The sequence below is a fragment of the Phyllobates terribilis genome, unplaced genomic scaffold (genome assembly GCF_046119375.1).
Source record: "Phyllobates terribilis strain yellow unplaced genomic scaffold, ASM4611937v1 Scaffold_11__3_contigs__length_659146591, whole genome shotgun sequence".
NCBI lineage: Eukaryota > Metazoa > Chordata > Amphibia > Anura > Dendrobatidae > Phyllobates > Phyllobates terribilis.
Genome location: NW_027362771.1, coordinates 648614801 through 648639728, shown reverse-complemented (window position 1 = coordinate 648639728; position 24928 = coordinate 648614801). Strand labels below are relative to the sequence as shown.

Below are 24928 nucleotides of genomic sequence, written 5' to 3'. Positions count from 1 at the left end.
TATAATGTACTGATAATACAGGGGTGTACTCACTTATACTGATCCCTGTATATATAATGTACTGATAATACAGGGGTGTAATCACTTATACTGAGCGTTGTATATATAATGTACTGATAATACAGGGGTGTACTCACTTATACTGATCCCTGTATATATAATGTACTGATAATACAGGGGTGTAATCACTTATACTGAGCGCTGTATATATAATGTACTGATAATACAGGGGTGTACTCACTTATACTGAGCCCTGTATATATAATGTACTGATAATACAGGGGTGTACTCACTTATACTGAGCCCTGTATATATAATGTACTGATAATACAGGGGTGTACTCACTTATACTGAGCACTGTATATATAATGTACTGATAATACAGAGGTGTACTCACTTATACTGAGCACTGTATATATAATGTACTGATAATACAGGGGTGTACTCACTTATACTGAGCCCTGTATATATAATGTACTGATAATACAGGGGTGTACTCACTTATACTGAGCTCTGTATATATAATGTACTGATAATACAGGGGTGTACTCACTTATACTGAGCTCTGTATATATAATGTTCTGATAATACAGGGGTGTACTCACTTATACTGAGCCCTGTATATATAATGTACTGATAATACAGGGGTGTACTCACTTATACTGAGCTCTGTATATATAATGTTCTGATAATACAGGGGTGTACTCACTTATACTGAGCCCTGTATATATAATGTACTGATAATACAGGGGTGTACTCACTTATACTGAGCGTTGTATATATAATGTACTGATAATACAGGGGTGTACTCACTTATACTGAGCCCTGTATATATAATGTACTGATAATACAGGGGTGTAATCACTTATACTGAGCGCTGTATATATAATGTACTGATAATACAGGGGTGTACTCACTTATACTGAGCCCTGTATATATAATGTACTGATAATACAGGGGTGTACTCACTTATACTGAGCCCTGTATATATAATGTACTGATAATACAGGGGTGTACTCACTTATACTGAGCGCTGTATATATAATGTACTGATAATACAGGGGTGTACTCACTTATACTGAGCGTTGTATATATAATGTACTGATAATACAGGGGTGTAATCACTTATACTGAGCCCTGTATATATAATGTACTGATAATACAGGGGTGTACTCACTTATACTGAGCGCTGTATATATAATGTACTGATAATACAGGGGTGTACTCACTTATACTGAGCGCTGTATATATAATGTACTGATAATACAGGGGTGTACTCACTTATACTGAGCGCTGTATATATAATGTACTGATAATACAGGGGTGTACTCACTTATACTGAGCGTTGTATATATAATGTACTGATAATACAGGGGTGTACTCACTTATACTGAGCCCTGTATATATAATGTACTGATAATACAGGAGTGTACTCACTTATACTGAGCCCTGTATATATAATGTACTGATAATACAGGAGTGTACTCACTTATACTGAGCCCTGTATATATAATGTACTGATAATACAGGGGTGTACTCACTTATACTGAGCCCTGTATATATAATGTACTGATAATACAGGGGTGTACTCACTTATACTGAGCCCTGTATATATAATGTACTGATAATACAGGGGTGTACTCACTTATACTGAGCGTTGTATATATAATGTACTGATAATACAGGGGTGTACTCACTTATACTGAGCGCTGTATATATAATGTACTGATAATACAGGGGTGTACTCACTTATACTGAGCCCTGTATATATAATGTACTGATAATACAGGAGTGTACTCACTTATACTGAGCCCTGTATATATAATGTACTGATAATACAGGGGTGTACTCACTTATACTGAGCACTGTATATATAATGTACTGATAATACAGGGGTGTACTCACTTATACTGAGCCCTCTATATATAATGGACTGATAATACAGGGGTGTACTCACTTATACTGAGCACTGTATATATAATACTGATAATACAGGGGTGTACTCACTTATACTGAGCGTTGTATATATAATGTACTGATAATACAGGGGTGTACTCACTTATACTGAGCCCTGTATATATAATGTACTGATAATACAGGGGTGTACTCACTTATACTGAGCACTGTATATATAATGTACTGATAATACAGGGGTGTACTCACTTATACTGAGCACTGTATATATAATGTACTGATAATACAGGGGTGTACTCACTTATACTGAGCACTGTATATATAATGTACTGATAATACAGGGGTGTACTCACTTATACTGAGCGCTGTATATATAATGTACTGATAATAGAGGGGTGTACTCACTTATACTGAGCGCTGTATATAATGTACTGATAATACAGGGGTGTACTCACTTATACTGAGCACTGTATATATAATGTACTGATAATACAGGGGTGTAGTCACTTATACTGAGCACTGTATATATAATGTACTGATAATACAGGGGTGTACTCACTTATACTGAGCGCTGTATATATAATGTACTGATAATACAGGGGGTGTACTCACTTATACTGAGCCCTGTATATATAATGTACTGATAATACAGGAGTGTACTCACTTATACTGAGCCCTGTATATATAATGTACTGATAATACAGGGGTGTACTCACTTATACTGAGCACTGTATATATAATGTACTGATAATACAGGGGTGTACTCACTTATACTGAGCCCTCTATATATAATGGACTGATAATACAGGGGTGTACTCACTTATACTGAGCACTGTATATATAATACTGATAATACAGGGGTGTACTCACTTATACTGAGCGTTGTATATATAATGTACTGATAATACAGGGGTGTACTCACTTATACTGAGCCCTGTATATATAATGTACTGATAATACAGGGGTGTACTCACTTATACTGAGCACTGTATATATAATGTACTGATAATACAGGGGTGTACTCACTTATACTGAGCACTGTATATATAATGTACTGATAATACAGGGGTGTACTCACTTATACTGAGCACTGTATATATAATGTACTGATAATACAGGGGTGTACTCACTTATACTGAGCGCTGTATATATAATGTACTGATAATAGAGGGGTGTACTCACTTATACTGAGCGCTGTATATAATGTACTGATAATACAGGGGTGTACTCACTTATACTGAGCACTGTATATATAATGTACTGATAATACAGGGGTGTAGTCACTTATACTGAGCACTGTATATATAATGTACTGATAATACAGGGGTGTACTCACTTATACTGAGCGCTGTATATATAATGTACTGATAATACAGGGGGTGTACTCACTTATACTGAGCGTTGTATATATAATGTACTGATAATACAGGGGTGTACTCACTTATACTGAGCGCTGTATATATAATGTGCTGATAATACAGGGGTGTACTCACTTATACTGAGCGCTGTATATATAATGTACTGATAATACAGGGGTGTACTCACTTATACTGAGCCCTGTATATATAATGTACTGATAATACAGGGGTGTACTCACTTATACTGAGCGCTGTATATATAATGTACTGATAATACAGGGGTGTAATCACTTATACTGAGCCCTGTATATATAATGTGCTGATAATACAGGGGTGTACTCACTTATACTGAGCCCTGTATATATAATGTACTGATAATACAGGGGTGTACTCACTTATACTGAGCCCTGTATATATAATGTACTGATAATACAGGGGTGTACTCACTTATACTGAGCGCTGTATATATAATGTACTGATAATACAGGGGTGTAATCACTTATACTGAGCACTGTATATATAATGTACTGATAATACAGGGGTGTACTCACTTATACTGAGCGCTGTATATATAATGTACTGATAATACAGGGGTGTACTCACTTATACTGAGCACTGTATATATAATGTACTGATAATACAGGGGTGTACTCACTTATACTGAGCGCTGTATATATAATGTACTGATAATACAGGGGGTGTACTCACTTATACTGAGCGTTGTATATATAATGTACTGATAATACAGGGGTGTACTCACTTATACTGAGCGCTGTATATATAATGTACTGATAATACAGGGGTGTACTCACTTATACTGAGCCCTGTATATATAATGTACTGATAATACAGGGGTGTACTCACTTATACTGAGCGCTGTATATATAATGTACTGATAATACAGGGGTGTACTCACTTATACTGAGCCCTGTATATATAATGTACTGATAATACAGGGGTGTACTCACTTATACTGAGCCCTGTATATATAATGTACTGATAATACAGGGGTGTACTCACTTATACTGAGCACTGTATATATAATGTACTGATAATACAGGGGTGTACTCACTTATACTGAGCCCTGTATATATAATGTACTGATAATACAGGGGTGTACTCACTTATACTGAGCACTGTATATATAATGTACTGATAATACAGGGGTGTACTCACTTATACTTAGCGCTGTATATATAATGTACTGATAATACAGGGGGTGTAATCACTTATACTGAGCCCTGTATATATAATGTACTGATAATACAGGGGGTGTACTCACTTATACTGAGCGCTGTATATATAATGTACTGATAATACAGGGGTGTACTCACTTATACTGAGCACTGTATATATAATGTACTGATAATACAGGGGTGTACTCACTTATACTGATCCCTGTATATATAATGTACTGATAATACAGGGGTGTACTCACTTATACTGAGCCCTGTATATATAATGTACTGATAATACAGGGGTGTACTCACTTATACTGAGCACTGTATCTATAATGTACTGATAATACAGGGGTGTACTCACTTATACTGAGCGCTGTATATATAATGTACTGATAATACAGGGGTGTACTCACTTATACTGAGCCCTGTATATATAATGTACTGATAATACAGGGGTGTACTCACTTATGCTGAGCCCTGTACATATAATGTACTGATAATACAGGGGTGTACTCTCTTATGCTGAGCGCTGTATATATAATGTACTGATAATACAGGGGTGTACTCACTTATACTGAGCCCTGTATATATAATGTACTGATAATACAGGGGTGTAATCAATTATACTGAGCCCTGTATATATAATGTACTGATAATACAGGAGTGTACTCACTTATACTGAGCGCTGTATATATAATGTACTGATAATACAGGGGTGTACTCACTTATACTGAGCGCTGTATATATAATGTACTGATAATACAGGAGTGTACTCACTTATGCTGAGCCCTGTATATATAATGTACTGATAATACAGGGGTGTACTCACTTATACTGAGCCCTGTATATATAATGTACTGATAATACAGGGGTGTACTCACTTATACTGAGCCCTGTATATATAATGTACTGATAATACAGGGGTGTAATCAATTATGCTGAGCCCTGTATATATAATGTACTGATAATACAGGAGTGTACTCACTTATACTGAGCGCTGTATATATAATGTACTGATAATACAGGGGTGTACTCACTTATACTGAGCACTGTATATATAATGTACTGATAATACAGGGGTGTACTCACTTATACTGAGCCCTGTATATATAATGTACTGATAATACAGGGGTGTACTCACTTATACTGAGCCCTGTATATATAATGTACTGATAATACAGGGGTGTACTCACTTATACTGAGCTCTGTATATATAATGTACTGATAATACAGGGGTGTACTCACTTATACTGAGCGCTGTATATATAATGTACTGATAATACAGGGGTGTACTCACTTATGCTGAGCGCTGTATATATAATGTACTGATAATACAGGGGTGTACTCACTTATACTGAGCGTTGTATATATAATGCACTGATAATACAGGGGTGTACTCACTTATACTGAGTGCTGTATATATAATGTACTGATAATACAGGGGTGTACTCACTTATACTGAGCGCTGTATATATAATGTACTGATAATACAGGGGTGTACTCACTTATACTGAGCGCTGTATATATAATGTACTGATAATACAGGGGTGTACTCACTTATACTGAGCCCTGTATATATAATGTACTGATAATACAGGGGTGTACTCACTTATACTGAGCACTGTATATATAATGTACTGATAATACAGGGGTGTACTCACTTATACTGAGCGCTGTATATATAATGTACTGATAATACAGGGGTGTACTCACTTATACTGAGCCCTGTATATATAATGTACTGATAATACAGGGGTGTACTCACTTATACAGAGCCCTGTATATATAATGTAGTGATAACACAGGGGTGTACTCTCTTACGCTGAGCATCTTGTGTTACGCCCCGGTCACATGACTCATGTGGTGACGGGTTCTCAGTCTTGTGGTTGCAGCTCTGGGTGTGACTGGAGGGCAGAGATCTCGCAGCTTCGCACCTACCCCAGTAATGATCGCGCAGATGACGGGCTGATCGCCTGCACCAGGATTCTCGGGAGTCCGGAGGATTTGAAGGGAGGAAACTGTGTGTGATTGAAGGACGGGAACCCAGGAGTGTTGGGGTCTCCGGTGCCAAAGTGAACCTGGAAGGAGAAAGGGAGCAAGACACACCCCATCAGAGGAATGGAAGAATAGAGCGATGCTCTGCGGGCAGTATATGGAGGAGCGATGCTCTGCGGGCAGTACATGGAGGAGCGATGCTCTGCGGGCAGTACATGGAGGAGCAATGGTCTGCGGGCAGCATATGGAGGAGCAATGGTCTGCGGGCAGCATATGGAGGAGCAATGGTCTGCGGGCAGCATATGGAGGAGCAATGGTCTGCGGGCAGCATATGGAGGAGCAATGGTCTGCGGGCAGCATATGGAGGAGCAATGGTCTGCGGGCAGCATATGGAGGAGCAATGGTCTGCGGGCAGCATATGGAGGAGCAATGGTCTGCGGGCAGCATATGGAGGAGCAATGGTCTGCGGGCAGCATATGGAGGAGCAATGGTCTGCGGGCAGCATATGGAGGAGCAATGGTCTGCGGGCAGCATATGGAGGAGCAATGCTCTGCGGGCAGCATATGGAGGAGCAATGCTCGCGGGCAGTACATGGAGGAGCGATGCTCTGCGGGCAGCAAATGGAGGAGCGATGCTCTGCGGGCAGCAAATGGAGGAGCGAAGCTCTGCGGCCAGTATATGGAGGAGCGACGCTCTGCGGTCAGTATATGGAGGAGCGACGCTCTGCGGCCAGTATATGGAGGAGCGACGCTCTGCGGCCAGCATATGGAGGAGCGACGCTCTGCGGCCAGCATATGGAGGAGCGACGCTCTGCGGCCAGTATATGGAGGAGCGACGCTCTGCGGTCAGTATATGGAGGAGCGACGCTCTGCGGCCAGTATATGGAGGAGCGACGCTCTGCGGCCAGGATATGGAGGAGCGACGCTCTGCGGCCAGCATATGGAGGAGCGACGCTCTGCGGCCAGCATATGGAGGAGCGACGCTCTGCGGCCAGTATATGGAGGAGCGAAGCTCTGCGGTCAGTATATGGAGGAGCGAAGCTCTGCGGTCAGTATATGGAGGAGCCTGTCACCATTACTCACATGTCCATACACCGGGGTCTCCACGTTTTCTGGGAATATTAACACCCCCACAGCTCCTGCCTCCTCCGCATTGTAGACCTGCAGGGGATGAATGTGCTGCAGTGATGGAGGCTACAAGTGGCCCCGGGGCCCGACCCCCCGCTGCCCCTCACCTTCTCTGCGAAGCTGATCTGCCCGGCCCGGAGGATGACCAGAGCGGCCGACACATTCACAGCGCGAGACCTCAGGGCCTGGAAGTCCTCCACACGGCCATAATTCACGTACAGCAGAGCCCCCTGTAATACATCCACAGTGCCCCCATAATAACAGCGGCATCCACAGTGCCCCCATAATAACAGTGACATCCACAGTGCCTCCATAATAACAGCGACATCCACAGTGCTCCCATAATAACAGTGATATCCACAGTGCTCCCATAATAACAGTGATATCCACAGTGCCCCCATAATAACAGTGATATCCACAGTGCCCCCATAATAACAGCGGCATCCACAGTGCCCCCATAATAACAGTGACATCCACAGTGCTCCCATAATAACAGTGATATCCACAGTGCCCCCATAATAACAGTGATATCCACAGTGCCCCCATAATAACAGTGACATCCACAGTGCCCCCATAATAACAGTGATATCCACAGTGCCCCCATAATAACAGTGATATCCACAGTGCTCCCATAATAACAGTGATATCCACAGTGCCCCCATAATAACAGTGATATCCACAGTGCCCCCATAATAACAGTGACATCCACAGTGCCCCCATAATAACAGTGATATCCACAGTGCTCCCATAATAACAGTGATATCCACAGTGCCCCCATAATAACAGTGACATCCACAGTGCCCCCATAATAACAGTGATATCCACAGTGCTCCCATAATAACAGTGACATCCACAGTGCTCCCATAATAACAGTGATATCCACAGTGCTCCCATAATAACAGTGATATCCACAGTGCTCCCATAATAACAGTGATATCCACAGTGCTCCCATAATAACAGTGATATCCACAGTGCCCCATAATAACAGTGACATCCACAGTGCCCCCATAATAACAGTGATATCCACAGTGCTCCCATAATAACAGTGACATCCACAGTGCTCCCATAATAACAGCGATATCCACAGTGCTCCCATAATAACAGTGATATCCACAGTGCTCCCATAATAACAGTGATATCCACAGTGCTCCCATAATAACAGTGATATCCACAGTGCTCCCATAATAACAGTGACATCCACAGTGCTCCATAATAACAGTGACATCCACAGTGCCCCCATAATAACAGTGACATCCACAGTGCTCCCATAATAACAGTGACATCCACAGTGCTCCCATAATAACAGTGACATCCACAGTGCCCCCATAATAACAGTGATATCCACAGTGCTCCCATAATAACAGTGATATCCACAGTGCTCCCATAATAACAGTGATATCCACAGTGCTCCCATAATAACAGTGACATCCACAGTGCTCCATAATAACAGTGACATCCACAGTGCCCCCATAATAACAGTGACATCCACAGTGCTCCCATAATAACAGTGATATCCACAGTGCCCCCATAATAACAGCGACATCCACAGTGCTCCCATAATAACAGTGACATCCACAGTGCTCCCATAATAACAGTGATATCCACAGTGCTCCCATAATAACAGTGATATCCACAGTGCTCCCATAATAACAGCGATATCCACAGTGCCCCCATAATAACAGTGATATCCACAGTGCTCCCATAATAACAGTGATATCCACAGTGCTCCCATAATAACAGTGACATCCACAGTGCTCCCATAATAACAGTGACATCCACAGTGCCCCATAATAACAGTGATATCCACAGTGCTCCCATAATAACAGTGATATCCACAGTGCCTCCATAATAACAGTGACATCCACAGTGCCCCATAATAACAGTGACATCCACAGTGCCCCCATAATAACAGTGACATCCACAGTGCCCCCATAATAACAGTGATATCCACAGTGCCTCCATAATAACAGTGACATCCACAGTGCCCCATAATAACAGTGATATCCACAGTGCTCCCATAATAACAGTGATATCCACAGTGCCTCCATAATAACAGTGACATCCACAGTGCTCCCATAATAACAGCGACATCCACAGTGCTCCCATAATAACAGCGACATCCACAGTGCTCCCATAATAACAGTGACATCCACAGTGCCCCCATAATAACAGTGACATCCACAGTGCCCCATAATAACAGTGACATCCACAGTGCCCCCATAATAACAGTGACATCCACAGTGCCCCCATAATAACAGTGACATCCACAGTGCCCCCATAATAACAGTGATATCCACAGTGCTCCCATAATAACAGTGATATCCACAGTGCCCCCATAATAACAGTGACATCCACAGTGCCCGCATAATAACAGTGATATCCACAGTGCTCCCATAATAACAGTGACATCCACAGTGCCCCCATAATAACAGTGACATCCACAGTGCTCCATAATAACAGTGACATCCACAGTGCCCCCATAATAACAGTGACATCCACAGTGCCCCCATAATAACAGTGACATCCACAGTGCTCCCATAATAACAGTGATATCCACAGTGCTCCCATAATAACAGTGATATCCACAGTGCTCCCATAATAACAGTGACATCCACAGTGCTCCCATAATAACAGTGACATCCACAGTGCTCCCATAATAACAGTGACATCCACAGTGCCCCCATAATAACAGTGATATCCACAGTGCTCCCATAATAACAGTGACATCCACAGTGCTCCCATAATAACAGTGACATCCACAGTGCTCCCATAATAACAGTGACATCCACAGTGCCCCCATAATAACAGTGACATCCACAGTGCCCCCATAATAACAGTGACATCCACAGTGCTCCCATAATAACAGTGATATCCACAGTGCTCCCATAATAACAGTGATATCCACAGTGCTCCCATAATAACAGTGACATCCACAGTGCTCCCATAATAACAGTGACATCCACAGTGCCCCCATAATAACAGTGATATCCACAGTGCTCCCATAATAACAGTGACATCCACAGTGCTCCCATAATAACAGTGATATCCACAGTGCTCCCATAATAACAGTGACATCCACAGTGCTCCCATAATAACAGTGACATCCACAGTGCCCCCATAATAACAGTGACATCCACAGTGCTCCCATAATAACAGTGACATCCACAGTGCCCCCATAATAACAGTGATATCCACAGTGCCCCCATAATAACAGCGATATCCACAGTGCCCCCATAATAACAGTGATATCCACAGTGCCCCCATAATAACAGCGATATCCACAGTGCCCCCATAATAACAGTGATATCCACAGTGCCCCCATAATAACAGTGATATCCACAGTGCCCCCATAATAACAGCGATATCCACAGTGCCCCCATAATAACAGCGATATCCACAGTGCCCCCATAATAACAGTGATATCCACAGTGCCCCCATAATAACAGTGACATCCACAGTGCTCCCATAATAACAGTGACATCCACAGTGCCCCCATAATAACAGTGATATCCACAGTGCCCCCATAATAACAGTGATATCCACAGTGCTCCCATAATAACAGTGATATCCACAGTGCCCCCATAATAACAGTGACATCCACAGTGCTCCCATAATAACAGTGACATCCACAGTGCCCCCATAATAACAGCGACATCCACAGTGCCCCCATAATAACAGCGGCATCCACACTAGATTGTCAGTTATAGGTAATTTAACCCCTTGATCACTGGTGACATTCACCCTGTGACACTCAGTATATGGGGGGCACTGTGGGCACCGGGGTGTTACCTCCACCGTGCCTGTGGCGCTGTACGGACAGTACACTTCCGGGTCACCGATGTCGATCGTCTCCACAATCGCGCTGCTGTTATTAACAATGTCCAGGGTGTTGGGGCGAGATCTGCGGAGGACACATGAATAATGACACTGGGTGCACAGAGCGGGTGATGGGTGACATTATAATGTAATGGTAAAATAGGAGCAATCTCTAAACCCCCTCTCAAGAGGGGCGTGTCACCCCCATATTGAGCATTGAATCATGGCTTTATCATAAACTGAAACAAAAGAACTAACACTCTATCTGACCCCTGTTGCTCTATGACCTCCTGCTGTGAACGGGTAATTGAAGTGGGTTTCCTGATGGAGAGCTGACACAAAGTCTATAGCTAAGGCTGGAGGTGACACATTTAGCGGCTGTGGAGATAATTCTTCATGTGTTAAATTGAATTACAGGCCAATGATATCAGACGCTCTGGCTCTGAGGTTCAGTTATGAACATTGTTTTTTTTGTGACAGGCATAGGTCCTACAGTTATGAGAGACATATTTTCAGCGTTGTGATGAAGTGACAAAGTTAACGCATTTACTCAGATCACTGTGCGGTCTGCACATCAGCCCATGATTGATATCGGCCGGATGGACAAAGTTGGATATGTCATGTCTCCTGCCTATAGACAGCTAAAATCATGGTGGGAAATATGGCATTCATATCTCGCACCTGGGACCCCCAGGGGGGCAGATATTCTTAAGATTGGGGGATCCCATAATTTTTTGGAACCTGAGCCACATCTCAGCTACCTTCCTCCAGGTGAAGTCACCAAGGAAGGAGGTATCTTGGCGTGACTCTTATCTGATAAAATAAGATTCTGAATTATAATCATTGCTCAGAGCTGGGAGGGAACTGTTAGAACCTTGCTGTTAGGTTTTTTTTCTTTTGCTGGTCACATGACCTTGTTGGCCTATTTAGTCCTGCTCCGCCCTTCTGGCTTTGCTGGACTTCATTGTATATCTACTTTCTAGCTAGCCTGTGCTCTGTGTCTTGCTCTGTTAGTTTGCTTGGTCTACGGACCTCTATGTTCTATCTATTTTGTTTGTTCGTCTGTCTGCTACTATTTCTGTTAGGAGGTGTCCCATATTCCTCCCAGTCCTTAGTACTTGTAGGGATTCCCTCCCCACATCTATAGGTCTCCGTACAGACTAGATTAGGACTTTAGCAGGTCTGATCGCAGGATCAGGTTCCCTGTTACATCGTAGGGATTCAGCTGAGTCCTATAGTAGGGACAGATCTCCTCTCTTTCCTTAGCTTTGGTAGCAGAACATAACAGGAACAGCTGGCTGTAATTCTGTATCCTTTCCAAAACAAAGAGCAGCACCATTTCCCAGGCATCAGGTTTAGTACTTTCTTTTATTATCCCCTTTTATTTCATGTTAATGTATATATCGTATTCATAAAATAATAGGATCCTAGAATGTTAGAGTTGGAGGGGACCTCCAGGGTCATCTGGTCCAACCCTCTGCTCAATGCAGGAGTCGCTGAACCATCTCAGACAGATGTCTGTCCAGCCTCTGAAGACGTCCATTGAAGGAGAACTCACCACCTCTCGTGGCCGCCTGTTCCACTCATTGATCTCCTCACTGTCATACAGTGTCTTCTAATATCTAATCTGTATCTTCTCCCATTCAGTTTCATCCCATTGCTTCTAGTCTTTATTTTGTGCAGATGAGAATAAGGATGATCCCTCTACAGCATACATGTCAAACTCTGGCCCATTGTCCAAATCTGGCCCGCGACACCAGAACCACCACCCCTATGTGGGGCCATTATATTGTTTGGAGGACTATGTGAAACCCATTATTCTGTATGGAGGACTTTGTGGGGCCCATTACACTGTATACTGGTTGGCCCACGATTTTGTCCACGTTTTTCATTTTGGTCCTCTGTGTGTTTGAGTTTGACATCCCTGCTCTACAGTGTGACAGATAAATGTAGACAGCTATTAAGTCTCCTCCCAGTCTTCTCTTTTGCAAGCTGAACATTCCCAGATCCTCTAACTGTTCCTCGTAGGACATAGTTTGCAGTCTGCTCACTATCCTGGTAGCTCTTCTCTGAACTTGCTCCATTACTGTTTTGTCCCCTTTGTAATAACTTTTGTATATATTTATTAACACTGCCTTCTTTTTGGATTAAATATAAAATGTAATAGCTCTGTTCCTCCTGCTCTGTAAACCGCACCCCTGAAGCCACACGCTACCTGTAAGGGAAGTCCAATCCGCCTGTGTAAACCATTGGTGTGGCGGCTAGTTTTTTGTTGGCTATTGTGGAGCTGGATGGACTTTCATCAAACAAGCCCTGATGAGGAAATATCATCTGACTCCTGAGGTATACAGGAAAAAGTTCCAAACCCTCCAATGTGGACCTCACGACAGCCATAGTAATGTGGTGGACGGGTTCAGAACAAACAATGAACAAGTGGGTTCATGGGCTATCTATTCCCACCTTCGAGGGATTGAAGGACCTGATGGTGAAGGACCAATTTCTGCATCTTTGCCCAGTGGAGTTGTGACAGTTTGTAATGGACCGGCAGCCATGCCAATGAGCCTAGCAGACTTCTATGTGACCAATCGATAGCAGTGGCCCCAAGAGAGTGACAGTGTTCGCTGCAAAGGTCCCTCCCAAAAGCCAGCCACTCATCCTGAAGCCCCTGCCAAAGGATCAGCCATGTGGTCTGCCACAGCTTCCCGCAGCAAGCCTGTCCCTGATTCCCACCTTGCTTTACTTACAACTGGACTGGACACATCAGGACCACCTGCCCAGAGAGGCAGAAGAGGAACCCGAGGCCCAGGGGTAGGGTAGGGCCCACGACAACTTGCAGCCGGTTACTGTGGCCGACACAGGACATCGATGCTGAACCAACCCTCATCCACCCAGAGTTTGGGTTCCCTGAAGAACTTATCCCTGGGAAGACTCTGACTGTCACCAGGTTTGGGGGTCTTCACCCCCACAGGAGAACGCGACCATGAGGGGTGATACTGCCGAGGATCCTCTCAAAGGAGTGAGAACCTGTGCTAATGGCGATGGGGACAGGCATGGGGACCATGGCTGGTGGTAGCTGCCCCCTAATTAGCACGGCTCCTGAGGGAGGATGGGAAAGTGTTGCTCACAGCTTGTCAGGATGATGAGAAAGTGTTACCCCAGACTGTCAGCGCGGCAGGAAACTGTTGTTATCAGCCAGGAGTTAGCCTATATAGCCGGTATCACGCGCAGTTAGATTGCCCAGAACGCAGGTAACTCGCTGCTTTCTGGACCCTCATCATCCAGGGAGGATAACAGGACCAGGAACTGACCCAGAGAAGGTCCCAGAGGGGTCCAGTGAGGTCAGGGCCTCAATGTCACTTCTGGTTAATTCTAGCCAGGAGTTGCAGGTGACACTACATCAAGATGCCCATCTACAGGTGCTGAGGGACCGAATCCAAGAAGAAGAGGGTATTGATGGGTCCATGGAGGTTGTGCCAGGAGATGGGCTTGGCAGACCATATGTAAATCGGTCTCCCATGCCATCTCTAAAAGGGGGAGGTGTCATAATGTAATGGTAAAGTAAAACCAATTTATAAAACCATTTCTTGCAAGGGGAAGTGTCATCTGACCCTGGTTGCTCTATGACCCCCTGCTGAGAACGGGTAATTAAAATGGGTTTCCCGATGGAGAGCAGACAATCTATACCAAAGGCTGGAGGCGGCACATTTAGCGCCTGTGGAGATAATTCTTTCTGTGTTCAAAGGAATTACAGGCCAATGATATCAGACGCTCTGGCACTGACGCCCAGTTATGAAATCTTTGTGACAGGCGTAGGTCCTACAGTTATGGGAGACATATTTTCGGTTGAAAAAATGGATTGAAAAATAGCTTGCACTGAACAACTTGTGTGTCTCTTTTTTCAACTCCTGTGATTATCCGAGAAATATATTGCCACAAGAAACCCGGTGTTCACATATCCACAAGATCCATGTAATGTAAGAAAAAGAAAAAAAGGGTACGGCTCAGGCCCCAAAAAATTATGGGATCCCCAATCTTAAGGATATCTGCCGCGCTCGAGGTCCCAGGTGGGAGATATTAATTCCATTTTTCACATCATGATATTTGCTTTCTATAGATAGGAGACATGGCATTCACCGGTTCTATTAAAAGTCCAAAGTCTTTATTTATTGCATTTAAAAATCAGCAGTATGGAGGGAGGGAGCTTTGGACTTTTAACAGAACCGGTGAGTGACACTTTTTTTCTTTTTCTTACATATTTATGGTTGAGACAAAGTAACGAACATAACACTGTTTCTCATATCACTGTTCGGTCTGCACATCAGCCCCAAATTACGAATTAGTGTCTGCCAGACAGACAAAGTTGGATGTGCCATGTCTCCTATCTATAGAAAGCTAAAATCATGATGGGAAATATGGAATTAATGTCTCCCACCTGGGACCTCCAGGAGGGCAGATATCCTTAAAATTGGGGATCCCATATTTTTTTGGGATCCGAGCTGTATCCCATCTACTGTTACGATTCTAGTGTAGAATCCAGTCGTCGGAGGAGAATGAGCAAGAAACAGCAGGCAGTAGTACAAGTTCTGGCAAGTAGCAGTAGGAGTTGCAGCAACAATCCTTAGTGAAGTGGGAAAAGTTTGTGTAAGATAGTTCTCAGAACAAGGAGCTGGAGACTGAGCTAGACTAAACAGCTAGACACAATACTCAAGCAATGAGTGAGGAATCCATGCAGCTTTAAGTGGGCACAAACAGGAAACAAGATGGATTCCACGGGTTCAGAATCTGCCATCTTAGTAAAGGGAAATTTTAGAATCAGCACAAACAGTGCACGCCGTGATCAGTCAGCACAAACAGTGCACGCCGTGATCAGTCAGCACAAACAGTGCACGCCGTGATCAGTCAGCACAAACAGTGCACGCCGTGATCGCAGCACAAACAGTGCACGCCGTGGTCAGTCAGCACAAACAGTGCACGCCGTAATCAGTCAGCACAAACAGTGCACGCCGTAATCAGTCAGCACAAACAGTGCACGCCGTAATCAGTCAGCACAAACAGTGCACGCCGTAATCAGTCAGCACAAACAGTGCACGCCGTGATCAGTCAGCACAAACAGTGCACGCCGTGATCAGTCAGCACAAACAGTGCACGCCGTGATCAGTCAGCACAAACAGTGCACGCCGTGATCGCAGTACAAACAGTGCACGCCATGATCGCAGCACAAACAGTGCACGCCGTGATCAGTCAGCACAAACAGTGCACGCCGTGATCAGTCAGCACAAACAGTGCACGCCGTGATCAGTCAGCACAAACAGTGCACGCCGTGATCAGTCAGCACAAACAGTGCACGCCGTGATCAGTCAGCACAAACAGTGCACGCCGTGATCAGTCAGCACAAACAGTGCACGCCGTGATCAGTCAGCATAAACAGTGCACGCCGTGATCAGTCAGCATAAACAGTGCACGCCGTGATCAGTCAGCACAAACAGTGCACGCCGTGATCAGTCAGCACAAACAGTACACGCCGTGATCAGTCAGCACAAACAGTGCACGCCGTGATCAGTCAGCACAAACAGTGCACGCCGTGATCAGTCAGCACAAACAGTGCACGCCGTGATCAGTCAGCACAAACAGTACACGCCGTGATCAGTCAGCACAAACAGTGCACGCCGTGATCAGTCAGCACAAACAGTGCACGCCGTGATCAGTCAGCACAAACAGTGCACGCCGTGATCGGTCAGCACAAACAGTGCACGCCGTGATCGGTCAGCACAAACAGTGCACGCCGTGATCAGTCAGCACAAACAGTGCACGCCGTGATCAGTCAGCACAAACAGTGCACGCCGTAATCAGTCAGCACAAACAGTGCACGCCGTAATCAGTCAGCACAAACAGTACACGCCGTGATCAGTCAGCACAAACAGTGCACGCCGTGATCGGTCAGCACAAACAGTGCACGCCGTGATCAGTCAGCACAAACAGTGCACGCCGTGATCGCAGCACAAATAGTGCACGCCGTGATCAGTCAGCACAAACAGTGCATGCCGTGATCGCAGCACAAACAGTGCACGCCATGATCGCAGCATAAACAGTACACGCCGTGATCAGTCAGCACAAACAGTGCACGCCGTGATCAGTCAGCATAAACAGTGCACGCCGTGATCAGTCAGCACAAACAGTGCACGCCGTGATCAGTCAGCACAAACAGTGCACGCCGTGATCGGTCAGCACAAACAGTGCACGCCGTGATCGGTCAGCACAAACAGTGCACGCCGTGATCGGTCAGCACAAACAGTGCACGCCGTGATCGCAGCACAAACAGTGCACGCCGTGATCGCAGCACAAACAGTGCACGCCGTGATCGGTCAGCACAAACAGTGCACGCCGTGATCGCAGCACAAACAGTGCAGGCCGTGATCAGTCAGCACAAACAGTGTACTATCCGGGGACATCTCTATTTGCGTTAGTACGCAGGGACAGCTCTTTTACCGCCTCTGGCCAGCCTGTGCATTGCAGTCCGTGCTTGTGTGACACCCCAGGGGTCTGGTTGCCACAGTAATAGAGATATTATGTCTGAGAGCAAGTGGGAGGTTTCTCTGGTCAGGAGCCCTAAGCATGCAACACGGCCCACCCAGACCTGGGAGGGGAGGAATCTGCCCTTATAAACTGGGTCTGGGGCGGGATTAGTGAGTGAAGCTGCAGACAGAGACAGAGCCTGCAGAACAAGCAGAGCAGTCAGAGCCTGGAGAGAGAAAGTGAGAACAGGAGCTCTGTAGGAGCAGCAGCTGAAGGCCAGGGGCTGTGAGCAGAGATATAGCTCGCCCTGGCTGAAGTTACTAAAACCGGACACAGGAGTCCGAGGCTGTGGGGACTGATATATACCCAGCAGCAGAAACCAGCCGGCAGGGGATTCCAGGTCCTCTGGCCATAGAAGCCCGGAGGCTCAGTCACAAAGAAGGGACCAGCGCCGCCATCCAGGAGCGGAGGCTAACAGAAGGCCCCAAGTCACCAGCCATACGGGTGAGCACCACACGGTATACTCAGGGACGTGGGCTACTTCTACCCGCTGACAGCAAGGTAGCCAGGAAGAGTGCAGATAAACGGGGAGGCCTACAACTCCACCTGGCCAGGGGAACTCCTGCTTGCTCGCAGACTGACCAGGCCCCTTATACTAGCCAGTACTCCCGGGAGGGTCTGCCTTGTACCATCAGTAAAGACCCTGAACTGCACCTCACGTCTGTGATTCCTTGCCGCTCCTGCACCATTAGCACTGGGACCCTCAGACCATCACTCCCATCATCTCTCACATTAGCTGCCCTGAGGCAATACTTCTACCGTAGGGAGTTATCCCATACTCGGCTGCGCAAACAACATCAGCCTCAGCGGTCGGCAGCGCAGCGGCGGTCCCCACTGACCGCAATCCACGGGTGGTGTAGTCGGACATTTGCTATACATTAAGACTGCCACTGGTTTGACCACCCTGGGCACGGACCGGGTCACCGCCACACGGAGACTACAACCCCCAGCATTCTACAACAGGCCCAGTTCCGGGTTCCCCTGCACAACACAGGCCCAGGGGGCGCGTCACTTGTACCGTGTTGCACGGACGTCTGCACGAGCCCTTACAATCACAAATGGCCCTTTGAAGGCAATAATAATGTGGAAGTGGTCCTCAGTGAAAATGAGTTTGACACCCGTGTAACAGCACCCTGAAGCCATACTCTACCTGTAACGGGTGTCCAATCCGCCTGTATACACAGTAGGTGGTGGCAGCTACTGGTTCCTTTTGTTATTGTGGCTCTGGCAGTGATCGTACCGGGGTGTATGTATATATATTATATATATATATATATATATATATATATATATATATATATATATATATATATATATATATATATATATATATATATATATATATATATATATATATATTCCATACATTAGACTATGATGTATATACAGTCATATGAAAAAGTTTGGGCACCCCTATTAATCTTAAGCTTAATGTTTTATAAAAATTGGTGTTTTTGCAGCAGCTCTTTCAGTTTGATCTATGTAATAACTGTTGGACACAGTAATGTTTCTGCCTTGAAATGAGGTTTATTGTACTAACAGAAAATGTGCAATCTGCATTCAAACAAAATGTGACAGGTGCATAAGTATGGGCACCTCACCAGAAAAGTGACATTAATATTTAGTAGATCCTCCTTTTGCCTCTAGTCGCTTCCTGTAGCTTTTAATGAGTTCCTGGATCCTGGATGAAGGTATTTTTGACCATTCCTCTTTACAAAACAATTCCAGTTCCTGTAAGTTTGATGGTCGCCCCCGAGCATGGACAGCCCTCTTCACATGATCCCACAGATGTTCAATGATATTCAGGTCTGGGGACTGGGATGGCCATTCCAGAACATTGTAGTTGTTCCTCTGCATGAATGCCTGAGTAGATTTGGAGCGGTGTTTTGGATCATTGTCTTACTGAAAGATCCATCCCCTGCGTAACTTCAACTTTATCATTGATTCTTGAACATTATTGTCAAGAATCTGCTGATACTGAGTGGAATCCATGCGTCCCTCAACTTTAACAAGATTCCCAGTGCCGGCATTGGCCACACAGCCCCAAAGCATGAAGGCCTCCACCAAATTTTACTGTGGGTAGCAAGTGTTTTTCTTGGAATGCTGTGTTTTTTTGCCACCATGCATAACGCCTTTTTGTATGACCAAACAACTCAATCTTGGTTTCATCAGTCCACAGGACCTTCTTCCAAAAAGAAATTGGCTTCTCCAAATGTGCTTTTGCATACCTCAGCCGACTCTGTTTGTGGCGTGCTTGCAGAAACGGCTTCTTTCGCATCACTCTCCCATACAGCTTCTCTTTGTGCAAAGTGCGTTGTATAGTTGACTGATGCACAGTGACACCATCTGCAGCAAGTTGATGCTGCAGCTCTCTGGAGGTGGTCTGAGGATTGTCCTTGACTGATCTCACCATTCTTCTTCTCTGCCTTTCTGATGTTTTTCTTGGCCTGCCATTTCTGGCCTTAACAAGAACTGTCCCTGTGTTCTTCCATTTCCTTACTATGTTCCTCACAGTTGAAACTGACAGGTTAAATCTCTGAGACAGCTTTTTGTATCCTTCCCCTGAACAACTATGTTGAATAATCTTTGTTTTCAGATAATTTGACAGTTGTTTTGAGGAGCCCATGATGCCACTCTTCAGAGGAGATTCAAACAGGAGAACAACTTGCAAGTGGCCACTTTAAGTAGCTTTTCTCATGATTGCATATGACGCGCCCCCTGGGCCAGTGTTGTTGGGGATACCCGGAGCCGGATCAGATGGGGGTTGTAGTCTCCGAGTGGCTGTGACCCGGTCCGTGCCCAGGGTGTCAAGCTCAGTGTGTGGCAGTCCTTATGATGTTACTAGATGTTCTTTTGTGTCGACTACGCCACCCGTTGATTTGCGGTCAATACGGCCGCCGCTGCAGCAGGGTCCACTGAGGCTGATGATGTGAGTGCAGCTTAGGTAGTATAACCCCCAACGGGAGGGGTATAGCCTCAGGGGGTCAGCCGTGGAGGATGGTGGTTGTGAAGGTGCAGCAAAGAGACTCAGAGGCATAAAATGCAGTTCCAGGGTTTTACTTACTGGTGTTGCTCGGGTCACTGTGTACAGCAGTGACCACCCAAGCCGTGCTGCGTCCACCAGGTCCTGGACTCGGTCAACTCCCAGGCAACTCCGGAGTGTGGTCCTGAGCTCCTTTCTGTCTCTCCCTTCTTCTGGCCGTTCCCACCAGGGATCCACCTAAGTCCGGCTCCCTCGGGCCTCTTGTTGGTCAAGCCTCCTCTGGGCTCCCTGACCCTATTCTTGGTCTGCCTTCCGGGTGGATTTAGTGGGTGATCGTGGCAGATCCTGCCCACGACCTCCGGTTCCTGGCTAAGGTGTGCTGTAGCCTCTGCCAGCTTGGGATCCGGTACCCTTTTGCCGACCCTTCACTCTATTAGCTCTCTTATGGGCTCTTGGGGTCCCCTCTGCGCCTCTGGGTCTCTCTCTCTTCTCCTCTGCTCTGCTTCTCAGGTTACACTCTGACAGACTGACGACCGACTGACGTCTCACAGACTGACCCTGATCTAAGATGGTTCCCACCTTATATACTCCCTCTATGTGTGAGCTCAGGTGACCAGCACCCAATGAGCTCCTAACTTTACCCAGGCTGCTCCCCCTATCTGCCCCTACACTACTGGGATGTTCCACCCCCCTCCCACTCCAGCCAGGAACAGACACTGTCGTACCTGCACATTTCTCTAGTGGGAGTACCATCGGTCTGTTCCCCGGAAATGGGATGTGTGTAGTGCATGCAGCCTACTAGCTCAGTTCCACACTCCATCCTTACCCGGGAGTGGAATATCACACCTCTGGGTTGAGGTGCAATACCCCTGTAGCAGCCGAATCCTCAGGGTGCTACATTCCCCCCTGGTAAATCACAGCACGTCCTCGGGCTGTAAAATATAAACATCCAAAACATACAATTTTTTTTTTTTTTTTTTTCATAAACATAAACATAGAAAACATCATATACATCATCAGCAATAAACTTTTCATAGTAAACAACATTCTTGTTTCTGGTTCCTCCGGTCACGGTGCAACTTGTGACCGGGTAAAGTGCTACAGTCTCTTGAAGAAAACAGTTTCCTATAAAACCGGAAGGGGGCGCTTTAGGAAGCGCAACTATATACAAGGGGATATGGCCGCTCTCAGTCCTCGGCCAGGTATTAGGAACTAGGGACACACGGGCATCAGTTCAATTGACTGGTCCCAACGGGGACTATATTTTAACTAGAACAGTTCTTATACCCTGACGGGTAACTATGTACAGTCTCTTTACCGTACTTTAACGACGGCGTCCTCCTGCTCCTTCTTTAGATTCTTCAGACCCGTCCGGGTCCTCTTGCTCCTCCTCACACCGCAGCTCCTCCTCCGTCAGGCGATGCACATGGAGGGCGTAGGGTCCTTTGGCACACTTGTGCCGGGTGAAGGTGACCTCGTCCCCTACGTACAGGTCACGACCTCTGTGTCCCTCCGGCAGATGGCTTTCTACGTCTCTGCGGGTTACAAAGACGTCGCCGGGGGTCTGATGGTCTCTAATGAAGCCCCATCCGTGCTGCATGTTGAATTTTATCACAGTCCCGGTGGAAGGGGGACCATGAGCTGCACGGGGATTCCTCCTGGTCCGGCTCTTCTGCTCCGCGCTCCTTATCTGCGCTTGCTATTCCCGGACCCGCCTCTCTCTCCGCTCCCTCTCGAAGACCTCGAGCTGCTGCCGGCAGCACTCTGCACGCTTCCCTGCGGCCGCCCGAGTCTCCTGAGTGAACCCCATGAGGTCTTCTCCGGTGGGGTCCCACTCGAACTGTGCCTCCTCCAGCGGGGGCGAGGTCCTCTTTACAGGCTTCGGAGCCGGAATCAGGGGCTCGTCTAGGGGTCTCTCTTTCCGGAGTCGGGGATGGTGAAACTCCGGTGGCCATATAAAGGGCTGCCCATCCGGGCACGTATGCTGGGCGAACAGGTCTTCACCCAGGTGCGGCACTCTAGATGTTGAGGGCGCGTTGATGGTAGCTGCGCCCGGGTCGACCAGGCCTTGCGACCAGGCTTGGGGCACCCTAAAGGCAAAGGGCACCGTAAGAACGGCGGCGCCCTGGGTTACTCGGCCCTGCGACCAGGCCGGTGGCTCCGCGAAGGTAGGGGGCGCTGTTGGTATTGCGGCGCCCGGAGGTACTAGGCCTTGCGACCAGGCCGATGGTATTTCCTGTTTGGTCGCGCTCAGGGTCGAGGCGTGTGACGTCACAGGGTTTCCGGTTGAGGCCTAGTGACGTCGCGGTTTCCGGTTGAGGCCTAGTCGGCGGCGGTGACGATGCAGCGACGGGCACGGCAGGGGGAACTTCGGGCTCTGCGACGGGGAGCTGGGGCAGGCACGCGGTTTCCCGGCTCGGGGTAGAGACGTCCCCTTTACCTGCCTCCGTCCATCCAGCTCCCTTCTCGGCGCCGTCTCCTGCCTTCATTCCTCCTGCGCCATCCTCAGAGGCGGTCTGTCTCCTCGTCTCGGGTGGCGTGCTCCGCTGATGGGTGCCGGTCTGCTGGGCCATCTCTCGGCTCCACTCCGCCAACGTCTCTCGCTGCACCCGGGCCATCCTCCGTGCGAGGCCCTCCAACGCGGTCTGTGCACACTCCCGGTCTCGGGGGAGCTGTGCTAGGATCTCCAGCAGGCCTTCTGGAGTGGCGACCTGCAACAGGCTCCTGACCACTGGGTCGGTGCTGCCTGACTCTCCCTCCATCTCCGGGTAGGCTCTCTCTGGACTCTCTTCCAGACGTCTTGTCTCCGGGTGCGCTCTCTCCAGACTGCTCCAGGCGACACCCATCTTTGTTCTCTTGTTCTGTCTCCTCCCACATCGAGGGTGGTCCCGGGGCAACTTTGTGATTGTCAGTTCCAGGGGCAGTTCTCTTACGCTGATGGACACTTCCAGCATCACAGTCTCTGTTGGTGGGGGCGGTTTCCGCTTTTGGCGCCATTCTTCGACCTGGCCCACGATGGGAGGTGGCCTTTTGCCACCCTCTGGCACGCCCATAATGGCGTTCGCTCTTCCAAGGCGGGAAATCTTCGGAAATGGCGGGAATCGTCTCCCAGTGGCGGGAAACTCCATGGATGGCGGGAAAAAGCTGCAAATGGCGGACAACCGGCGGGAAACGACCTGTGATGGGGTCCGTTGGCGGGGACCCTCCGGAACCGGCGGGAGACTTCTTTTTGAGGGAACGGTGAACTTTTCTTCAGGCACGCAGTACCCGGTTGTTGCGGGCACGTTATCCTGCCGACTACGCCAAAGTTGACGCGCCCCCTGGGCCAGTGTTGTTGGGGATACCCAGAGCCGGATCAGATGGGGGTTGTAGTCTCCGAGTGGCTGTGACCCGGTCCGTGCCCAGGGTGTCAAGCTCAGTGTGTGGCAGTCCTTATGATGTTACTAGATGTTCTTTTGTGTCGACTACGCCACCCGTTGATTTGCGGTCAATACGGCCGCCGCTGCAGCAGGGTCCACTGAGGCTGATGATGTGAGTGCAGCTTAGGTAGTATAACCCCCAACGGGAGGGGTATAGCCTCAGGGGGTCAGCCGTGGAGGATGGTGGTTGTGAAGGTGCAGCAAAGAGACTCAGAGGCATAAAATGCAGTTCCAGGGTTTTACTTACTGGTGTTGCTCGGGTCACTGTGTACAGCAGTGACCACCCAAGCCGTGCTGCGTCCACCAGGTCCTGGACTCGGTCAACTCCCAGGCAACTCCGGAGTGTGGTCCTGAGCTCCTTTCTGTCTCTCCCTTCTTCTGGCCGTTCCCACCAGGGATCCACCTAAGTCCGGCTCCCTCGGGCCTCTTGTTGGTCAAGCCTCCTCTGGGCTCCCTGACCCTATTCTTGGTCTGCCTTCCGGGTGGATTTAGTGGGTGATCGTGGCAGATCCTGCCCACGACCTCCGGTTCCTGGCTAAGGTGTACTGTAGCCTCTGCCAGC

At 47.0% G+C, this 24928-nt stretch overlaps 1 protein-coding gene across 4 annotated transcripts in view; it reads right to left on the bottom strand.

The window, feature by feature from the left end:
* TFR2 (transferrin receptor 2) overlaps positions 1-24928 on the bottom strand; it is a 200522-nt gene that overhangs the window by 90478 nt on the left and 85116 nt on the right. For all 4 annotated transcript variants that reach the window (XM_073654588.1, XM_073654586.1, XM_073654585.1 and 1 more), the window contains 4 exons: positions 11365-11476; positions 7683-7805; positions 7531-7608; positions 6392-6531 (listed from right to left, as the gene is read on the bottom strand). In XM_073654588.1, coding sequence (XP_073510689.1) covers positions 6392-6531; positions 7531-7608; positions 7683-7805; positions 11365-11476 — 453 coding nt within the window. The remainder of the gene's footprint in view (positions 1-6391; positions 6532-7530; positions 7609-7682; positions 7806-11364; positions 11477-24928) is intronic.